This window comes from Phodopus roborovskii, unplaced genomic scaffold, assembly GCF_943737965.1.
Source record: "Phodopus roborovskii unplaced genomic scaffold, PHOROB, whole genome shotgun sequence".
Taxonomy (NCBI): domain Eukaryota; kingdom Metazoa; phylum Chordata; class Mammalia; order Rodentia; family Cricetidae; genus Phodopus; species Phodopus roborovskii.
Window position 1 is genome coordinate 49,575,690 of NW_026126433.1, and position 21,438 is coordinate 49,597,127.

General features: G+C 51.8%; 1 protein-coding gene across 1 annotated transcript in view; it reads left to right on the forward strand.

Annotated features, from left to right (window-relative positions):
• Nucleotides 1-14,233, forward strand: part of Itpkb (inositol-trisphosphate 3-kinase B) — an 89,608-nt gene extending 75,375 nt beyond the window's left edge. Inside the window, exons 3-8 of the mRNA XM_051186428.1 lie at nucleotides 2,644-2,743; nucleotides 3,834-4,047; nucleotides 7,231-7,435; nucleotides 9,548-9,649; nucleotides 10,738-10,809; nucleotides 11,137-14,233. Coding sequence (XP_051042385.1) covers nucleotides 2,644-2,743; nucleotides 3,834-4,047; nucleotides 7,231-7,435; nucleotides 9,548-9,649; nucleotides 10,738-10,809; nucleotides 11,137-11,352 — 909 coding nt within the window. The 3' untranslated portion in view covers nucleotides 11,353-14,233. The remainder of the gene's footprint in view (nucleotides 1-2,643; nucleotides 2,744-3,833; nucleotides 4,048-7,230; nucleotides 7,436-9,547; nucleotides 9,650-10,737; nucleotides 10,810-11,136) is intronic.
• The last annotated feature ends 7,205 nt before the right edge of the window (nucleotides 14,234-21,438 follow it).

The following is a 21,438-nucleotide window of genomic DNA, read 5'->3' on the forward strand; positions in this document are numbered from 1 at the left end:
AGAAATGGTTCTGCTGGCGATGGACACAGACCAAGGCCCCCAGGGCTGCTCTGATTAAGACAACAATCCAGGGATTGGTTCAGTTCAGGTCACTTGAATTACCTGAAGGCTTCATGCCTGTGATTTAGTTGGCTTAAGCACCTGCCATGAAATGAGATTGGAAGCCCTAGGTCCCCAGCAGTCCCTGTGCCCTCTCCCTTCTTGGTGGACACCCCAGCTCCTCACTGTCCACAACAAGTGCCCTTGCACATCGTCCATATGCAAATCCTTCCGTAGCCGGCAAGCACACATCAGCTCTGATCCCACCCAGCAGAGTGTGACTGTGCTACTAGTGTACCAGCCCCCGAACAGGATGTCACCAAGGTTCAGTGGCAACTAGAGGCATGGTACAAAGGCTCTGGGTCTGTCCACTAAGGGGGCAGCCAGAATCCCTGCCATTGTGTTAGTCTCCTGTCCCCAATGCTAACCGTCAAAAGCCTAGACAGCAGCACCCATGGAAGGGGCCCTCACTGTGGACCAGCACAGGAGATGGATTGCAGGTTCTCAGTGTGACCCGATTCTCACCAGCAAGGGAGAGAATGGTATGGGGCAGTGTTTCTCAGCCTTCCTAGTGCAGTTCCTCACGTTTTGGTGACCCCAACCATGAAATTATTTTCATTGCTACTTCATAACTGTAATTTTGTTACTAGTATGAATCATAATGTAAACATCTGATATGCAGGATGGTCTTGAGCAACCCCTGTAAAAGGTTCATTTGACCGCCCCAAAGGGGCCATGACCTACAGGTTGAGAACCGCTGGACTAGGGGAAATGACTTGCTAACCTGGGGTGTTTCGTCTGCAAAACAGATAAAAATGTTCCTGTCACCACGGGACTTTGTGAAGATCAGCACAAGGCCACAGGACCCCAGCCTGTCTGTCACAAGCACCCACACAGCGAGCATGGTGCTGGCTGGGGCTGGTGCCTGTGTTTGCATGACTACTGACATGAGTTCTGCCATCTGCCACTGGGTGGGCCGGGGAGTGAGTGTATGTGACAAAAGCCATGCCAGCTGGCAGTGGGTCCCCTGCCCTGTCACACCCAGCCCCCAGTAACACCATTAGGCCCATCATCCAGGAGGCTGACTCAGGCCAGTGATATGTCACCGTAGAGCCAACCGCAGCCAGTCAGCCAGCCAGCTTCCTCAGAGGCACAAGGGAGGACCTGATGTGCTTAGAGGTCAGAAGGACCTGTTGTGCATTGGAACTTTTAGAGACACTCAGGGAGGGTCCGTGGAGACTGTGTGGATGCTGTGGTGGTCAGGAGGTGACAAAGGACCAGATCGGAGAAACGCTCTCCCACTCAGGTCAGGGAGAGGCGTCTGAGGCCACTTGGGAAAGTCAAAGCCTCGGTTGGTGGTCCGAGTTCAGCTGGACTCTCTGCAGGCTGCTGCTGAAAAACACAAGGGAAGTCCTGTGTCCTCCACCAGCAGAGTGTCCGCGTTTCTGGGGCAAATGCACAACAGTCCTTCCTTCCAAGTGGAATAATCCACCAGCCTGCATCTGGCCTCGCTATGCTAGGACCCCCTGGCCTTGGCCATAGGGCCCTTGTTCATGGTAATTCCCAATGGAGACTGTGTGGGAAAGGTAAACCAGTGGAAGTCTCAGCTCAGATGTGCAAACTCTGGAACCCCCGGAACTTGGGGGTTCACTTTTCTGTTCGCACTCACCTGCTCATGCTCGCTCCCTGCTCATGGTCACCTCCTGCACACTTACCTCCCGCTGTCTCCAGGATCCATGCCAGCCAACTGGTTCTGGTTGTGACATATCTGTCTGTCATTGTCTTCTCCAGAGTCTGTCCTCAGCTGGGCAACCTCCAGGCCCTTGCTTTCCTAGAAGGTGATTTGGTGTGTGTGTGTGTGTGTGTGCGTGCGTTCGTGCATGCATGCACATGCATTGTGGAGTCTCATTGCATCATCTAATCTAGACTCAAGCTTGTGTGCCCCTCTGTCTCAGCCTCCTGAACAGATAGGACTATAGGTGTGTACCACCCCCACCTGGTACTCAGTGATCATCTATGAACAGCCCCTCTGCTGAGGGTTTCTTCATTTAGTGTTATCGTAACATCTACAAATGAGCTGTGCAGCAACACCTTGCTGCTGAGTGACAGGGACCCTCTAGTCTGAGAGCACTGCTTTTGGTATAAGGAGGTCATTTCCCAGAGTCCTAGTACCCATGAGTCTCAAGAACCCAATGGACCAGCTGTCTGCCCCTCACTGGACAGATGAAGAAGCCACGGCACTGGTGGCTGTGGGCGTGTGAAAAGGAGCAATATGAGTTTAATTGTTCCCTGCTGAGGAAGGATCTGGGTTAGAGAGCCTTGGATTGGAAGCACTTTGCTTGCCTCCTCATCTACCTCTGAACATCCCCTAAGAAATCCCTTAAGCTCCTTGTTCAACCTGTTTGTAAACTGTGGCAAAGCTACCTGTGCCTGCTAAATAGCCAGCAAGGTGCTGGAACCCAACTGTGGGCGCCTGAGGAGTGAGTGTGGCCCTCAGGTCTGGCAGCCCTGGGCATTGAGTTACCTTGCTTTAAATCCATTCTGATCGGAACACAGTGGCTGTGTCTGTCTGTCGCTCAGAGCATTCTGTTTGTGCTTTTCCAGAGCAAGTCATGGAGGAAGATAAAGAACATGGTGCAGTGGTCCCCCTTTGTCATGTCCTTCAAGAAGAAGTACCCCTGGATCCAGCTGGCAGGACATGCAGGTAGCGGGCTTGGCTCTCCTAGGGAGGTACCGGGTAGATGTGGGAGAGGGGCTGGTGCCTATGATCCAGGAAACCAAACGGCAGCCCAACAACAGACCCTGGCAGGTGTGGCCTTGACATCGCCTTGTAAGTGTCTGTAGACAGTTGATCTTTCCGAAGATCTTGCCACTCACCCCAAGAATAGATCCATCCTACCTATCTTGTACCCAGTTCTCCTGCTCTTTGTTTCCCAACTCTGCTTGCAGTTTCACTCACTCATGCAGTTCCAAATCAGTTCTCCATGGCCTGTTTACCCTTTGTAATTCTGGACAATGAGGCAAAGCCAAACCACTTCAGTGAGCAGCCACGGTGTATGCCTGCATCACCGTGTTCTAGGGGCTGCAGCGCCAGTGGAGAGAGATGTCTGGAATAGCCTACAGTAGCCTGGGTGTGGCTAAGAGGCCATGAGAGAATTGGCAGGAGATACAGCCAAGTCACCCCAGAGCCACCAAGGTGCTGGCCCCATATGGAGCTCTTTATCGTGCTTTGTCCTCTGGGGGCACCTTATAGGCACCCATAGACTTGGCCCTCATGACTTCATGGCTCTGCAGGTTCTTTTCAGGCCAATGCTGGCTTAGACCAAGACATAGAGGGACACCCTTTGCAAATACTTCCTGAGGGTGTGGCTCTGAAGGAGCACTGAACTTCTCCCGGGACTCAGGGACATCAGCTTGGTTAAGAAGTTGGGCTGATGCCGGGGTGAGCTTCTCGTAGTAAGGCTGAGGAGTGGGTAGAAAGAACTACACACAGTCTCTCGCGTTGATAACTTGGGTTGCGAGCATCTTGAAGTCAGGTGAGACAAGGAGCAGCCTGGTTGCAATCAGAGAATGGGTAACCAGGACTCAAAGCCATTTGCCTTAAGGCACTTGTCTACAAATGGCCACACCTTTAACCCTCAGCTTAGCTAGGGTTGTATCTTGCAGCAGAAGGGGACAGTTCTGATGTAGCTTTCAAGGAGTTGTTGGAAGAGATGGAGATGAGGGTAGGGAGGGGTCCCAGATATCCCTGGCTCCCGCTGAGGCTAGAGGCCCTCCTCCTCCTTACTCTGCAGGGAGCTTCAAGGCAGCTGCCAATGGCCGCATCCTAAAGAAGCACTGTGAGTCTGAGCAGCGCTGCCTGGACCGGCTGATGGTGGATGTGCTGAGACCCTTTGTGCCAGCCTACCATGGGGACGTGGTGAAGGATGGGGAACGCTACAACCAGATGGACGACCTGCTGGCTGACTTCGATTCACCCTGTGTGATGGACTGTAAGATGGGCATCAGGTGAGCTGGGCTCCTCGCTGCACATGCCCCTCCCTATCATGCCTGGCTCTACAGAGGACACGGGATGCTGGCTCTGCCCTGTGATCTAGAGAAGACAAGGCAGGGGTCCTGGCTGGGTGCTGAGCCTCTTGGAGAGCAGGCAGAGGAGCTGCACACTAGTCAGGTGGGGTCCTCAAGGTGAGTACCCAGCAGGGAGGAGGCAAGACAAATGGCCTCCTGGTAAGTGAACCACAGTGAAGACAGGAATGGAGAGAGGGACCACAGAGCAAGCTTGTAATACATGCCAGTTTCAAAAAAGAAATAAAGAAGAGGGAAGGGCCTGCTACTAGGATGTAAGTATAGATGGAGTCTGAGGACTGCAGAGGTTCCTGTGCAGGTGGCAGGTGGGCCCGAGGGTGACTCCATACCTTGCAGAGAGCTCCAGAGCCTGGAGGGTCATAAGTGGACACTACTCCCGCCTCCAGGCTGTCAGCCTCTGAGGTTTCAAGTACTGCATGTCCACCCCAGAGAGCCTGATTTGGGCTGCAGATACCCACGCTGGACAGTGGACTGAGCTCAGAGCTGAAGCCTGTATCTGATTTGAATAGCCCAACTGATCTGAGGTGGCTGCATGTGGGTATGTGTTTTTGTCTACACGTGTGCCTGTGGAGGCTAGAGGTCAACCCTGGGTCTCGTTCCCCAGGAACTGGCGAGCCTCTTTTCTAAGACATCTTTCCTGGCCTCAGCTTTTCTGATCCGGCAGACTGGTTGGCCACCCATCCCCAGGGATCCAGCCCCAGGGATCCAGCCCCAGGGATCCCCCTGTCTCCACCTGCCTAGCAGTAGGACCACTGCAGACCACCATGCTTTACTTTTTCCGTGGGTTCTGGGGATCGAACTCAGGTCCTCATGCCTGTGTGGCAAGCACTTTACCCACTGATCTATCTCCCCAGCCCACCAGATGTTGTTTCTTACATGAAGATACTGAGAAGGAGGAAGAGAGTTCATTTGATCAGGGGTCTCCAGGGATACCTTCCCAGATAGCAACAGTATAGATGTGCCCCGTCTATGAACTGCACACCAGGACCTCAACCCTGGCCTGCCTTCCATGGATATGCCAGGGGTCCAGTTTCCACAGGGCTCCCTGGAGAGGCAGACCAGTCCTCTCCCAAATGCAGTAGCACGGAAACATAGCCCTCTGTGTGTGTGCTCAGATAAAACAGTCCATGGTTGCCACTGGAGAGTGGCCTGTCCTTGCTACAGGAAGAGGCTGGGACATGGGTCCTTGTCAAACACCAGGTTTCAGGGCATGGGGCAGAGACTTACAAAATAGTGGGAAGGCCTGTCAGCAGAGCCGAGCTTAGTCATGGTGGGTAACAGCTGGTGGTACTGAGGGAAGCCATATGAGCCCTGGAGGTATCTTAAGCGAGTTTGTTTCTAGGGACCTGGCTCCAAGTGAGCGGGTGCTCACACTGCATCCTTGCATTGGTAACTTCCCTGTCACTGTGGTTGCATCCTCTGTCATCCCAGGGTCCAGTCCCTTAACCCTGCTGACACCTGTTGGTCTCCTGTGGACTGGCCACCTCCCTTTCTTTATCTTGAGTCAGCCTCTTTCCCAGGTTCTGGCCATCAGGGAACAGGATCTATTCTCTGAGTTCCAGAAGTTGATGATCAGGTCTCCACTCTCCATGCTCAGGCATTCCCTGTGCAATGGGCAGTGAGAGGCACCCATGGGTCCTCTAATATATCTATCACCCAGCTACTATCCATTGGGAACATCCCTTCCAAGTCCCTGTCTATGCCTGAGGAACAGTTGACTCTGCCTAGATGGAGGTGCGGGGCCCCTTTGAAGAAAGGTCCATGTGTCTGCTTCCTGTTTAAGGAGCTACTGAAAACTCTTGGCTGAAGTGTGGTTACTGCCTGCCCTGCAGGCCTGTGTTGCCCCTCAGAAGTGTTAGGCATGAGTTCCTCCCCCACAGTACACAGGTCCACTGATAACCTGGTATCTGCATGCACGGTAGTGTGCTATGTGCATGAGTATGCATGAGCACATGGGATGTGTGCTTGCAAGGACCCAACCCAAGCTAATGCACTCCCCTTACAGTCTTCCCAAATAACCAGGACCCGTTTACACATGTATATCCCAGGGAATTGGGAGTTTTCTCTTTCTGTGTAAATACCAATGGGTGCAGGGGTTTCTGAAATCACCTCCTTTGTAAAGTATAGATACTTATTGTGTCTGTTCTGGGACTCAGACTGGCATTCTGGGGACAATGTGGAGTGGCATATTGGGACAGTGCTTGGGGACAGGAAAGAAGAGTGGTCGGGGGGAAGGGAGGGTGCCTCTGAGGTCAGCTCACACCCACACAGGGCACAAGGGGCCCACTTCCCCATCCTGCAGCTAACTGCTGACTGCTGCCTCAGAGGGCCTGAATAGCATGCACAAAGCTGGGAGGGCTGTTGCAGGAGAGTCATGTTTCCAGTTGGAGGTGGTGGTGGGAGTTTGTGAGGGTAGTGCTGGGATCTGGATTGGTCCCCAGAGTCCTGGACTAAGGACTCCACTCCAGGATGCTCTGAGCCCAGCCTGTCTCTGCCTGTCACATCCCCCAGAAGCTTAGTGCCCTCCTCACCCCTTCAGCCTGCACACTCCACCTTATGGCAAAGGGAAGCTCATCTCAGCTCTCACTCCAGCTTGGTCATCGCAGGTCCCACTCATGCTGCCCTGGATGTTTAGATGAGCCCTGCTGCAAAAAAAGCCAGAGGTGCAGCCCAGCCTCAGGCTGCATGAGGACAGGGAGACAGGGAGACAGGGTGGAAGGACAGAATATGCTTTCCAGGCTCCCAGGGCACTACAGAGTTCCAAGGCAAGCCTGCCTTCAGTCTCTTTTCCACAAACTGAGTACTATCCTGACACTTTCCTTCTGCTGACCCTAGAAAATGTCCTTGGAGAGTGCTCTCGAGTTTATCAGGCCTTCACAGTGCCAACAGCAAGGTGCTCTGGGAGCATTGGGGACACCCTCCCTGAAATCAGTTCAGACAGTTCATGGGTCTCCCACTGAATACACCTCATCCTAGATGTTGCTATCTTGACCATTGTCCTGGGACCACACACAGCCAGCTCAGGGTCTTCATTCCCCAGGCAGTTCATGGCTATAGGGAGCTGTGACCCAGCCCTAAGACTCATGTCCTTCATCTCCCATGCAGGACATACCTGGAGGAAGAACTCACCAAGGCCCGGAAGAAGCCTAGCTTGCGGAAGGACATGTATCAGAAGATGGTTGAGGTGGACCCTGAGGCCCCAACTGAGGAGGAGAAAGCCCAGCGAGCTGTGACTAAGCCACGTTACATGCAGTGGAGAGAAACTATCAGTTCCACGGCTACCCTGGGCTTCAGGATCGAGGGCATTAAGGTGAGACCTGTGAGGTGTGGCCTGAGGATGCTGAGGCCTCACGGTTGTCAGTGGTGACGAGGGCCTTGGGATACTGGAGTCTATGAGGCTCACTTATACAGACTTAAGTATGGATAGTAGCCTCAGGGGTGTTGACCCATTCTGCAGCCAGAGATACAGGTGGGCTGGCTGTGAAAGACCATCGGACCTTGGGGTGGGGTGGCTAATTTGTAGGGCTTTACAGAGGACTCCACACAGGAGCCAGCTTAGATGCCTGCCACAGGGAAGATGTTGACTGCCAGTGAGGTACCAATAAGGAGAGGCGTGTGGCTACCTGGGATCACCTGGGAAACTCATCCTCCATTCTTCCCTCTTGGGTGCTCTGAAAAGGATCTCAGAAGACTGTCCCTGTCCCTGTGTTCCACTCCATGTCCCTAACTGCTAGACTTGCAGGGCCTGCTAGCAGCAGGGAGAGGGAGTACAGGCTCCTCGTGTCTCAGGCAGTCATGCTTTCAGGGCAGGTGGGAGTCCCCCCAAGGGCCCCGGGTCCTCCCTTTCTCCACTCAGGAAGGGTCTGCCTGGCCCCCTCTCTAGCATGGAGTCAGAGTTGGGTAGCTGAAATGAGGGAGGCTGCTGACAGCTTTCCCTCACATAATGTGGAGATGTGTGTTTCTGTGATCACCAGGCTTCTAGAGCTTGGGAACTGAGAAAGCCATTTGTCCTTCCTTCTCTTCTGAAAACAGCCCTCCTTCTTGGTTACTCCAGTTCTCAGACTGGATGCAAATTATATACACGTGCTCTCTCCATCTGTGGTCTGTCTGAACAGCACACCCTGGCACCGCTCACCCAGGCAAGACGTGCTCCAGGCCACAGCATCATATAGCCAACAGCATCCACTGACTGAGAGAGGCTGACTGCACGTACCATCATCTGCCCTTCCTTGTGTCTGTTAGCGGGGATGCCCTATTGGGAAGGCTCCCTGAGGTTCTGTCCCCACATTGCTCCCTCAGACCCAGCTGCTTGCTGTTTTCCTGAAGCAAGCCTCCCTTACCTTATAGCTGTCACCTGTTTCAAACTGGAGGCGGGCCCACCCTTTCTCCCTCTCTCTCAAGAGAACAGAGCTCTGTGTGTGTGCCCAAGCCAGAATGGACAGATGGAGTACTGAGCTCAGAATATGGAGATGGTGAATGAGGGAGTAGGAATGCAGTGACACAGGCTTACGCCACAGGCTTTGGAGGAATCTGTATAGTATCCCCTTGATCTACAATGCATTACAAGAGCCAAACCAATTGTCTGGAATCTAGAGAACCAATGTGAAATTGTGCAAATACATGTACAAGTATGTATGAATACACACGCGCGTGCGCACACACACACACACACACACCTTTTATATCTTTTCCCTTAGAGACATTTTACAGCTTCTGTTTGCCATATGATAAAAATTGCCAGCATTGGGGCTGGAGAGATGGCCCAGAGGTTAAGAGCAGTAGCTGCTCTTCCAGAGGTCCTGAGTTTAATTCCCAGCACCCACATGGTGGCTCACAACCATCTGTAATGAGATCTGGTGCCCTCTTCTGGTGTGCAGGCATAATGCAGGCAGAACACTATACATGATAAACGAACAAATCTTAAAAAAAAACAAAAAAACAAGTACCAGCATTGTGGTCCTCATGCTTTGGGTCACTATAAAATGAGGGTCGCTTGAACACAAGTCTATGATAGGGTGACAGTTAGCTTGATCATTCAGATGACTGCTAGCACAGTAATAGGACTTATGGGAGGCACTGGTCCAGGGACCAAGCTTCTGAGCAGGAAGTAAAGCTGTTGCCCTAGGCCTGTGCTGCCCTTGCTTGGAACAGGGAGCTTCTCCATTGTGGTCTCAGATCCCCTCATATCACCAAGACTTCCTAAAGTAGTATGTGACCAGGGAATCTAGTGGCACTCTGCGAAGCCCTCTGTTGGGGCCCAGGACAGGCTCCTGCTCCAGGTGATAACTGCCTTGTACCACCTGCCTTGCTGTACCATCCCTGGGCTCCTGACCACCTCCACCGAGCAGCATGAGGGCCGTAGTCTCGAGCAGTTCGTCACATGGGCCCTCTGCTGACTCTTCTGGGTGACTTTCCTCCTCAGAAGGAAGATGGCTCTGTGAACCGTGACTTCAAAAAGACCAAAACGAGGGAGCAGGTCACTGAGGCCTTCAGAGAATTCACTAAAGGAAACCAGAACATACTGGTGAGTCGGGGTTTGGGGTCAGGGGACCATCTCTTCTCCAACCTAGCTGAGCCAGGATTAATGCTGAAACCCTAGCCCCAGACTTCTTTATGAAGGCAATCCACGGCTGCTCGGGGAAGCTTGGGGACACTGGGCTCATTCTCCTGAGCTGTCAGTCACTCTGTCCCAGGACACTGCCCTTCTCTGTCAGGGGACAACTATGGCAAGAGTCCTTTATAAAGTACTTACTGCTGGCTGAGTGTTGTACTGAGCGTTGGTCACATACCCTCAGAAGCCCTCAGGTGAGGACAAGCAAGCAAACATTCTTGTCTCCATTTGGCAGACAAGGAGACTTGGAAGATCAAGAACACACATAGAGAAAGACAGAGCTAGGCGCCACACCTAAACTGGCCTGACACAGAAGCTCCCTGTACTTCCATGTCTCCAGGCCCAGACTTACATGGCTGGAATGCACACAGCAGGTCTTCAGCACCAGTCCTCTGGCTCCTGAACACCTGTCTGGGTCATTTCAGACCCTCAGAGTCATGCCACCAACTGCATTTCCAAGAAGGGTTGATCGCTGTTGCTAGGGACTCTGGGACACTGCTGACTAGTCCTACCTGGCGGTGTCACTGCTGGAACCCTGTGATATAGGCTTCCCTAGGGACCCTGTACTCGTGGATGATGAGACTCACAGAGCTGGTCCTTGGGAATGATCAGGTACCACGATGCTAACACAATAAGATCTGTAAGGCTCTGTGGAGGGGACTCGGTAAAGATACTGTGGTTTTCCCCTTACCCTGTCTTTAGTCATGGACACAGCACTTCGTGGTCAAGAAGTTACCATAGCAACCAGTTCTGGGCTCTGACTTTGATGCCTGGCATGCTGGGATGGGCTGCCCCCTCCTGGAGGAGGTTGAGGGTACACATAGTCCTTTGGGAAGGGTGTGACTCTGAGCTCAGCTGGGTAAGTGAGGTTGGAATAGTGAGGTGATGAGTTCAAGGTCACTGCTGCTTGTTACTCAGTGACTCTAATGAACTAAATAGATCTGATGGCGTAGCACCCCAACAAACAGAGTACGTGTAACCCTGACCATCTCTGTCCTCAGATTGCCTACCGGGACCGACTGAAGGCCATTCGAGAAACCCTGGAAGTCTCTCCCTTCTTCAAGTGCCATGAGGTAGGGTCCTGAGCCTTCAGACTGACAGGCATGCCTCGCCTGCTTGACTGACACCCCTCACTGTCACCTCCAGTTCCAGTTCCAGTCGGAAGCCTCCGTCAGGATCATGTAGCCCTGGGCCTTTCTTAGCCTCTCAAATACCTAAGTACCCTAGCTGTGTCTCCTAGCCCCACTCCCCCTCCAAGCCCTACTCCTCTTCTCCAGGCTCTGCCTCCCCCTCCTCCTAGCCCTGCCATATCCATCTACCTCCTCTCCTCCCAATCCTGCCTCAGCCTGGTCCTAGCCCTGCTTCCCTGCTCCCTTTCTCATAGTCCTGCTTCCCTGCAGGTCATTGGCAGCTCACTCCTTTTCATCCATGACAAGAAGGAACAAGCCAAGGTGTGGATGATCGACTTTGGGAAGACTACACCCCTGCCGGAAGGACAGACCCTACAACACGACATCCCCTGGCAGGAGGGGAACCGGGAGGATGGTTACCTCTCGGGGCTGAACAACCTCATCGACATCCTGACAGAAATGTCCCAGGGCAGCCCTCTCACCTGAGGCCACCACCACCTTGCCTGCCACCGCTGCCCCCCATTCCCCTCTTCCCCTAACTCTTCCTTCATTCCTGTCTGAGCGCCCACCTAGAACAGAGCCTCCCATCTGCACTACAGGACACTTAGGAGAAGAAAAGAGATTTTCTAAGTCTCTTTTTCCTTCCTACACAAGGGCCTGGAGGTGGCGTTTCTAAATCTCTCTAAATAGAACTGCCTTCTGGAACAGAATCATCCAAAGCTAGGCCCTACATCCTGTACAGTTGCACTTAGGGCTGGCCTGGGTCTTAAGAGGCCACGGGTTTTCACGGGGGTCTTGAGAATTTGAGCCTCCCTCTGGGAGACCCCCAGAAAGTTCAGGCCCAGACTGACCACCCGTAGAGCCCTCCTGCCCCTGGTGGCTGGTGCCATCAGTATACACTGCCCCATTGGTACCTCCCACCATGGGCCCTGAAGCCAGGCCAGGGTCCTGATTTCTGGGAGTTGGGAATACAACCTCTGAGGAATCTGCATGTGGCTGATGAGCAAAGGATTCTCCAAGGAGAGGGCTCAGTTTCCAGGAGCACTGTGTGGCCTTTCCAGAGATGCTAAATCAGGACCCCACCTTGTGTTAAACACTTGGGATTCAGGCCAGGCTAGGAGCTGGAAGTATGGCGAGCAGCTCGACCTCTTCTAAAGAACTTTGCTCTTGCATCTGGGACCACTGTCCATGAATTCGGAGGGGTCATTCTGCAAAGCCAGGCTTTGTTACCTCCCTTAGGTCTGCCCTGCCAAGGGATGGTCCAGAGCTGGGTAGAATACTCACGGTCCACACCAACCCTCCGCAGCTCTCAGAGCCTGCCACACCAAATCCTTGGTAGCCAGTCACCCCTGCCTCAGTGCCCAGAGTTCTTCCATAGGGGAACCTCTAACAATTTGGGCTGTTCAGGCCTTAGGGAAGCAGGATTTGAGCTTCCAGGAATAATTTCTAAATCTCCCTTGAAGTCTCTTGCTCTTCCAGCTTGAAGGGCTTAGGCCAATATTTCTCAGTGTTGTGTGGGTAGTTCTCAGTGTTGATAGCGGTGCCCAGGGCCATCCCAAGCCTCCTCCTTCCTGGAGCTCTGAGCTGCTTGAAGGGCTTGAAGGACAATTGTTAGTCACCGCTGCAACTGTGGAGACAGTGACCTCTGATTGAAAAGGGTGTATGATTTGTGTGACGGCTAAAAGACAAAACTCCAAGCTTTGTTGCCATTTGGAGCTGTCCTCCGGACTTGTCACCTCCCCTATTACTGAGACTTCTGGGTCTCACGTATGGATGCTCTTCTGGGTACCAGGCCAGCAGACACAGGTTGGGAACACTGAGGGAAACGGGGTAGGCCAACATGTACACACCTGCCAAGAATAGCTTTGGGCAGGGGTGGCCGTCTTGGCGTCCTACCCTAGCTCCCTGGGGTTTCTAGAACTGTTGGCCCATGTGATACGTTTCCCCTTTCATGCTGGTGGGTGAGTGACAGTTGGTGGGGGCGGGAGGTGGGACCCACGAGGATGTATAAGTACAGATTTTAAAAAGGAACTCATTTAAGCTTCCTGGCTCCTGTTCAGATGGTGGTGAGCTCCCGTGTGGGCTGACTTTCTAAAGGTCACACTGCCACCCACCCTGCACCCCCATCAGTGAGCGAGCCAGACCTTGTGACAGCACGTGATGGGAAGACAGGCAGCCTGGAGTGGGGGAGGGCAGTAGCAAGCAGGCAGCAAGCTCTGGGACTCCCCAGCTGTGGTTGCTGGAGGGCTTGAGGGGATCCATGGTCTGTACATCAGCCGTATGCTGGGAAGGGGCATCATTAATTCCAAGAGTCTATAGCTATGATCTGGCCCAAACTCCTCTACTGCTATCTCAGAAAAAAAAAATGTCTGCTAAAGCAAACTATGCTATGAACAAAACTGCCAGGGACCAGTTTAATGTATGTAAGAGAACATGACTCACCAAGCACTTTAAGAAGGAATGACCTATCACAGAAATGTGCTCTGTGCTGTGACTCCCACTGGTCGCAAGAACTCAGGACAGTGCTGGACAGTGCTTTGCACTGGCGTGCATTGTAAGGTGCTGTGGAGAAGGCATCTTCCTAGGGTTATTCTGTTACTAAGGGCGTTTCGCTTCGTTGGGTTTTTGTATTGACCACGTTAGCACCCACACTGTATCTCCCAAGCCATTGTCCCCCTCCTCTCCTACCAGAACCCCTCCTTCCTGCTCCACTGGGACAAATAGAGTTCAGGTGGAATTTCCCAGAACTTCTGGCAGTCCGATAAACCATCTTCACGGTCGTGGTGGAGACTCCCAAGGTCCTGGCTACGGGACATGGGACAGGCTACGTGCACCAGTGTGCAGAGGCGGGTCCACGGAGCCCTCCTGCCCGTGGCCATCACAGTCCTCGGTGGTCAGCCCTGCTTTGCACACTCCTCCGAAGGTTGCTTCAGCCACTTTCCCCAGACTAGACTTTAGTGCCCTTTAAGAAGTGTGTAAGTTATATTTATTTTGTTGTTGTTTAAATTGCACAAAACACTAAGAGGAAAGGCTGGGCTGCTCTTCCTAAGCTCTGCCTGCCTTCTGGGGGCTTTCCTTCATGTCCAGAGGAGCCCTGGGCAGCTGTGGCTTCAAAGATGCTGTTCACCTAGGCTGGCTGTATTTAGCTTCAAGACAGCCTGTGTTCTGCTAGCCCTGTGTGTATAGGCCCCTACCCTGCTCCAGGGTGCTCACCCGTCAGTGCCTTTTGGGGAGGAGAGGACCCTTCCCGTACCCTGACTGGCTCTCTCCTCGTTTGTATTCCTCTCCCCTTGGGACTGTTACATCCCTTGCCCGGTTCCCATCAGTCAACTGTAGATGCTCTCCCCTTACCAATAAAGGCCTTGGAAACGCAATATGATCCTTCTGCCCTCCCTCACCCCCCCCCCAACTACTACAGAATAGCTGGGATGGCCTGCAGTGGTTGTAAGATGAGGTAACACTCTTACCTGCAAACAATGTGAAACACTCTAAGAGTCTCTCCTACATACTCTACACCTTTAAACAGTGGCTCGAGGATGTCAGCCAGTGACAAAGAAGGTTCTCCTGCCCATGGTGGGCTCCATGCTAGGTATATTCCATCACTCATAGTGCATTACCTGTACTAACAAAGCTGTATAGTTTTCACTGATCAGATGGGAGGCAAACAACTTGGGCTGGGAAATAGATAGGGAGAAAAGATTTGAACCCAGAACTTGCCCCCCTTAATGGAGGAGTGTTGGAAGCAGAGCACTGGGCTCAGACCAAGTGGTGGCTCATTTAGGAGCCATGGCTGCATCTCAGGGAAACCCTTGACAGCAAAGCCCTGGCTTCATATCAAGGGTCATGGCCCCTTCGCAGCTTCTCTCCAGCTGTCATAACCCACAGCCACCAAAGGACAGTGGGGTTTACGTTTTAGAAGGCTGCCCAGCTCAGACCTGTTATGTATGTTAGCCAATGTTATGTAAAGCTGCAGACCCTTCCAAGCAAAGTTAACCCACAGCCCTTCAGCACTTGCTAAAGGAAAAACAAGCCCCCGAGAGAAACTTTCTAGCCATGTGCCAGGATGTCAAATCGGTGCCCTCCAGGGAACCTGTGGTCATGGGCAGAACCCTAGGCCCTGGAGAAGGCAGTGTTCCCTCAAGAACCCTCAGTAGCAACTCAGGTTGCCTGAGTAGTCTGAACCATCCACGTTCTTTGCATGCTGTCCTGAGCCATCTGACCGGACTATATCCCTGTCCTCAGACATGCCATTGTTCCTTGTTATATGGGCCCCGGTACCTCGCCTGCTACCTGTTCTCTAGACCATCCACAGGACACCATGCTCACCCAGTCACAGAGCCCTCGTCACCTTCACCTGAAGTCTTTTTAGCAGACTCGGAAGCAAACAAGGAAGTAGGTGGCTGTTGCCTGTTGCATCTCTGAACCACTTTCTGCACCAAGTGTCTCAGCCAGGCTCACAAGAAACTGGTCCCTGCTGGTATATGGAACAACAGTTATGACAACTTCATGTCATAGGACATATTCAGGGGGTGAATGCTCTGCTTGACTGGGGACAGAACACCTTAGGGAGGCAGGGTAGGAATCTGTATCCAGCTCAAATTCTGCTGCATCTGCTCCTAAGAGGAATCTCTGCAATGGCCCGGCCATGTCTGTCATTACAGGACGGTGACTACTTAGTCACTCATCCCTGGAGGTGGAGAGGAAAGGCATTATCACCACCAGTTATCAAGTTCCTGGGTGCTCCATGGCCACACCCTCTGGCTAGTCTTCTCCCTGCCCTTCCTTCCACTGGACAGGGAACTGGGGTGGTGGGACTGTCACCAAGCCTTCAGGCGTAGAGGGAGAAGGAAGCTGAAAATGAGGGTACTCCAAAGGCCACACAGGAAGCAACCTGGAGAGTTCTGTGTGGTTTGAGTGACAGGAAGGAGCCAGAGGGCTACTCTGAATCTGTGGTTATGCAGGAGAAGCTTGGGGACTTGGACACATTTCAGTATCTGCCCACTTCATTAGCCCTGCTACATCTCCTCCATGTCTGTGCAGGCTCTTGATTGCTCCATCTTCACTGATGCACAAGGGGGCTCAGCCTAGCCAAGGGCCCATATGCAGCAATGTTGTGTGTGTGAGAGAGAGGAACACAGGATACCTGGTCCCAGAATCCCTAAGGTGGTGTCTGAACCTGACTTAAGAGGCTATAGCAACCATCTGACTCCTACACAGGAACATCTGTCTCCTTGCCTCCCCACACTACATAGCTGACTGTGAATTCTCTGCCCCCTTGCCCATCCCTCAACTATGCAGTCACCAAAGCAAACATCTTCTTAGAAATTAGACCTTATAAATAAAGTTTTATTAGAAACAACCAGGCCACTTCTTTATGTGGCATCTAGGACCTCTTCTGCACCACAGATGAGACAAGTATCCTGCCACCTATATGGGCTGTAGAACTAAAAAGATTTATTACCCAGCTCCTTAGAATGGCTGCCAAATCCTGCTTGGACTGTGGACTGTGGGCATGAATTGCTAAGTGTCAGGTGATTGAAAACAAAGTGTTTTAATACTCATAGAAACGCGGTGAGATGTACCTTGTCAGCCCAATGTCCCACACAAGAGAGTAGAAGCACACAGAAGAAGGGCACATGGCTAGGAAACAGCAGACCCTGGCACTGGACCAGACTGGAGACCTGCCTGGGATTCTGCATGTCTGCACTCCGGGCCAGTCTGGGGACTATGTCCTGGTACCTGGCTGTGCCACATGACTGCTAGGACAGCCCATGAATGGGGGTCTTGAGGTATATAGTGCAGAGCTACCAAAGTCCAGGCAGGGTCAAGGCACCTACCTGGTGGGCTCCGCAGGCCTGGAGATGGGCTGGGGACATGGGGCTGCTACAGTGAGGGCCTGTTTGTTTTATGCTTGGAGTGACCCTTCAAAAAGTTCACTGTCAGTTAGTGTCCATGACATCCAGTGCCCTTTTCCTGCAGACCGAGACTGCAGAACCAAGTCTGCTTGCCGTTCACAGGCTGGCTCAAACATCCTTCCACAGAAACGCAGAAAACACATCCAGTTCCTGAGAACGCTAAGAAACAGAGAGCGCGTGCCATTTTTTTCAATTTCATTTTTCACTGTGACAGCTGTGGCCCAGCTCCTGGCATTTGGCAAACCGAGCGCGAGGCCAGAGATGACACATTCAATAGAGAAGTGAGACCGGGAAGCAGACAGACAGAGCTCAGGGAAGGGGCGTTGCTGCGTCTTGCAGGAGATGTGAGGAGGCTCAAAGGGAGGTTTTGTAAAAACAGGAGACACCTTAGGTGACAGTCACAACTCATGATAGACCCCAATAAAAGTTCACAAGAAAAAAGTCCCCAGTCATTGGGGCCCTGCCCTGTGGTCCCCTTACTCTGCACACATGGTGCTGAAAACCGTGGCCAGAGTGAACATTTAATTATTATCTGCCCAGTCTTTCTCCCCTACACCTTCACAAACTTGTGAATGAGCAAGGTAGGATTTAAAGTGGGGGTGGGGGGACGTCCCCCGTGAATGTCTGTGCATTTCAGTGTGGTAGCACGTGTCATTTTAAAAATAGTTTCTGCATATTATGGACAAACAGGATCTGCGACAGCTCCGAAAACAGCAGCCTTGCTCTATTTCAATGAGAGAGAGAGAGAGAGAAAAAAAAATCCCTGTTTTAGTCATGCTTCTTTCTGAGAATTCATGCTGGAGTGAACTCTCAAGACAGTTGAGAAATAGCAGGGCCCCACTAGTGAGGGAGCCTGTCCCCTTGTGGACGTCAAGGTGCATTGCAGGACTGCCTAAGACAAAGAGGCTGGCCAAAGAATGCATTTAATTTACAAATGATAGCCTGCTCTGGCAAACAAGGGGTATGTGTGGTACAGCATAAAGAATAGAGAAAGCCAGGGGCCCCATAGGGGAAAGAAGAGGCCTGACTTAAGACAGTAGTATGAAGGAAACTTGAGAAAGGCTTTGAAAAATAAGTATCACCAAAACGACTTCAGGAGCTGAGCATGAATTATCCAGAGGGTTGAAGGACAGAGGAAGCAGAATGTGCAGCCTCACAGACACATGGAAGGACACTGTATGTGGGAGCGCCAAGTGACCAGAGCAGAGGATCAATGTAGAGCTGGCACTGTGGACACAGCTAGGTCTCAGGCCTGAGGAAAGGCTGGAGGAAGAGAATGGAGGTGTGCCGAGTTTCTCCCAATGACAAACAGGTGGGTGTCCCTGGAGACTCCTAAGCTCTGGCATGGTGAGGACATTCCTGCACGGAGGAGCTGATGCTAAGCCAGTGGAGAGATGCCAGGCCCCGTTATAGGTCAAGGCCACAAGCTAGGGGGAACTTAACAAGGCAGCGTGGACACCATTGCCATGTTGAGGCTCACAGCATGCAGAGAGCCAGGCTTGCCAGGGCAGCTACTCTCACCCCGTCAAGCCAGAAAGCCCTGCTGCCCTTTCTCAAGGCTTGGCTTTTCATCATCTTCCAAGTGTTTGTTCTCTTCTTGCCCAGCTTCTTTCAGGTTCAAATGAAAGTCTTCGAGCCTCTACTGAAGGCTGGGTAGTTAATTGCACAGCTAAATGTCCAACACTTCAAAGAGGCAGCAAGGCAGAGAAAACAAATCCCGCTTCTACATTAGATGCAGAGGATCCTTTGAATAAAAGGCTTTCCATTTGGCAGGAGGAGACAGGAGCTGTGATGCTGATCCATACAAGTGTCAGTCAGCAGCCACGCACTTTTAACTCCACCCACTAGTTAAGTTTACCTGGCTCAGGGATGCGGCGGCAGGAGAAAAATAAACATGTTCAGAATTCAGTGCTATTTTAGTGGATTGTTTGTGTCTAAGACATCCAGCCCTCTCTATAAAGTGATGTCGGGGGTGACCCTGCTCGGACACCCGTTGGGGGAGGGGGTGAGAAGATGCAGCACCAACGACTCAGGCACTGGGAGTCAGTGAGTAGCAGAGGGTGCTGCAGACTCATTTATTAAGGAAGTTAGACCCGCCTTTATACCCCTTCACAAGGTCCCATTGGCTCAGGCGGCTGACTCTGCTGCGTTGTCCTTTCCTCATTGGTGTCTCTGGTCAGGTATCTCTTAGCTGTCTTTGGGTGTAGAGGCAGGCTTGGCTCAGGGAGGAAGTGCCTGCTGTGCATGCTCATGCAGGCTGGCCTGGGCACCCGTGGCTTGGGTAGGTTGGTCAGCAGTTTCTCCCACATGCACCACAGGCAGGCCCTGCTTTGTGGAGAACACAGTGGAAATGGCTAGCAGGAAAGACTAGGGTCTTAGGGAACACCCAAGGCCCAGCTTCTGGCCTCTGTACTCATTTCCTAAGGGCTCAAAAGGCAAAGGCTTAGACAAAGTTGAAGCAACTCAGGTTCCAGTTCATCGGCCCCATTCCCTAGTCAGTGAGTCCCGGTGTACCTGAGATGCCTCTCCAGTGCTAAGAGCATGCGTGTGTTGGTTTGAACACAGCAGTAATAAACTTAGAATCACCAATAATGCATGAATATCACACTAAGGAAAAGAGATTAAGAGCACTGTCCTTTGGAGTAATTTACCCAAGTGAGACCAGATTTGAATTCTTAGCTTCTCTTTGCCTGTGTCTTCCACTGTTCCCTGACTGTTGTATGAGTCTGATGTGTGCCTGCCTGAATGTTGTTTTAGGATTCTGTCCCTGTGTCTGTGTGTCCCTAACAAAGCGCTTTCCTCTGTATGTGTTGAAAAATACAGAAGGCATCATATGGGGAAGGCATGAGAAATACTTTACAAAAGCCTTCAACAGAGTTGCAAAAAGGGGTGAAATTTTACTGACTCCTAACTCACCCCAACTGGCCCAGTTAACAAACACATACATACTATCAAGCAATATTTGTATGTTGCTTTTTGCCATTTACAGCAAATGTTTATTTTTTAAGGTTGCTTTCAGCATTTAAGGTTGTTTCCAGCATTTATCATAACACAGCATGGGAGAGTACAGGACCTGAGCTCAACCTAAGTTGCCTGAGGTTGTAAATGTTGATACATGGGAAATCCAAGGCAAGTAAGGTTGATTGTTATACTGTTCCCTTAAAGGCAGGTTAAACAAGAGCACAGAGCAGGACAGCAGTCTTAAAGCTTAAGTGATCTCAAGGTAGGTATTAATTTTGTCAGTGAGGTCCAGCAGAAGTTCCAATATCTTAGAGGGTGAGAGCTATTTTTGTAATATTCTATTACCACAGTACATCATGGAGTATGGTGACCCACAAACAGGCTCCATAGGCCATCAGGTTGCCAGAAACACCTGTTAAGACTCAGTGCTATACTTTGGATCTTGAATGTGCCCTCCAAGGGTCGTGTGTTGAAGGTTGGTCCCTTGTCTGTGGTTCTACTACAGGGTAGAGGATGGAACCCAGTGTAAAGAAGTCTGCTCATTGTGGGTATGACTCTGAGGGGATACTGGGACCTGTCCCTTCTCCTTCCTCTCTCTCTTACTCCTGCCATGAGGTAAGCAGCTCCCTCTGTCACACACTCCACCATGACAAACTGCCTCACCACAGACTCAAAAGCAATGTGGCTAATTGACCATGGACTGAAACATCTGGAACAATGAACTTACATAAACATTCCTTCATTATAAGTTGGTTGGTGCCAGCTATTTGTCCCTCATCTGTGTCAAGCACACTGTAGCTGCTCACACATTATAATCCTTGTTGTTAGGCAAGAAAAGGAACAGGGAAGACATTAAGCCAAATGAGGATGTTGTGCACATGTGTGCTTGCACGCGCGCGCGCGCGCGCGCACACACACACACACACACACACACACACACAGGAGAGAAAGAACTTGAACAAGCTTATGGGAAAGAGAAGGGGGTAAAGGGAAAGGGGGGAGTGAAGAAAGAGGGAAGAAAGGGAGGAAAGGCAAAAATAATAAAGGAAAGGCTGGAGGGAGGGAGGGAGAAGGCCCACACGGCTCTAGCGGTTGAGCCCAGAGTGGTTGAGACAGAGCTAGCGCTGGCCTCAGCATGCGGGATGGGCAGCCCCTCTTCTTTCTGCCCTGCTTTTCGTGTTGACATCTTGCTCCACGGAGTAGGAACTTTAGCCACAAGTAGCTTCTGGCTTACAAACTGCAGCCTAAGGACCAAGAACCGGAAACTCATTCAGGTAGAGAGACTCCGGGAAGACCCTAGGCTATTGGGGTAAGTGCAGTAGGAGGGGCTTGCTCTGGATCAGAAGTGGGTAGCTTCTGGGGTTGACAGTCTTTCCAGCATCACATGGATGTGAGTAAAGCAGGAGTTTGCCCCATGACAGAGCAAAGGCCAGCTTGTGTCACACTGCTGAATGTGACTTCCAGGCTAAGGGTAGCCAGGAAGGACTTGGCTGTCAACATCGAGGAGAAAGAACTGTGTCTATGCAGGGAGCAGCATGCGCAAACTGTGGAGCATAATTGTGTTGGAGGAGACCCTTATATCTCTGCCTCTGCTTTTCCAAAGGACTTTGGATATGTGCCCAGCTTCTCTGGAACCCAACGGCAGAGGTAGATCTTCTGTTCCCTGGTTTCCAGACTCCCCTGCTGGCCTGGAGCC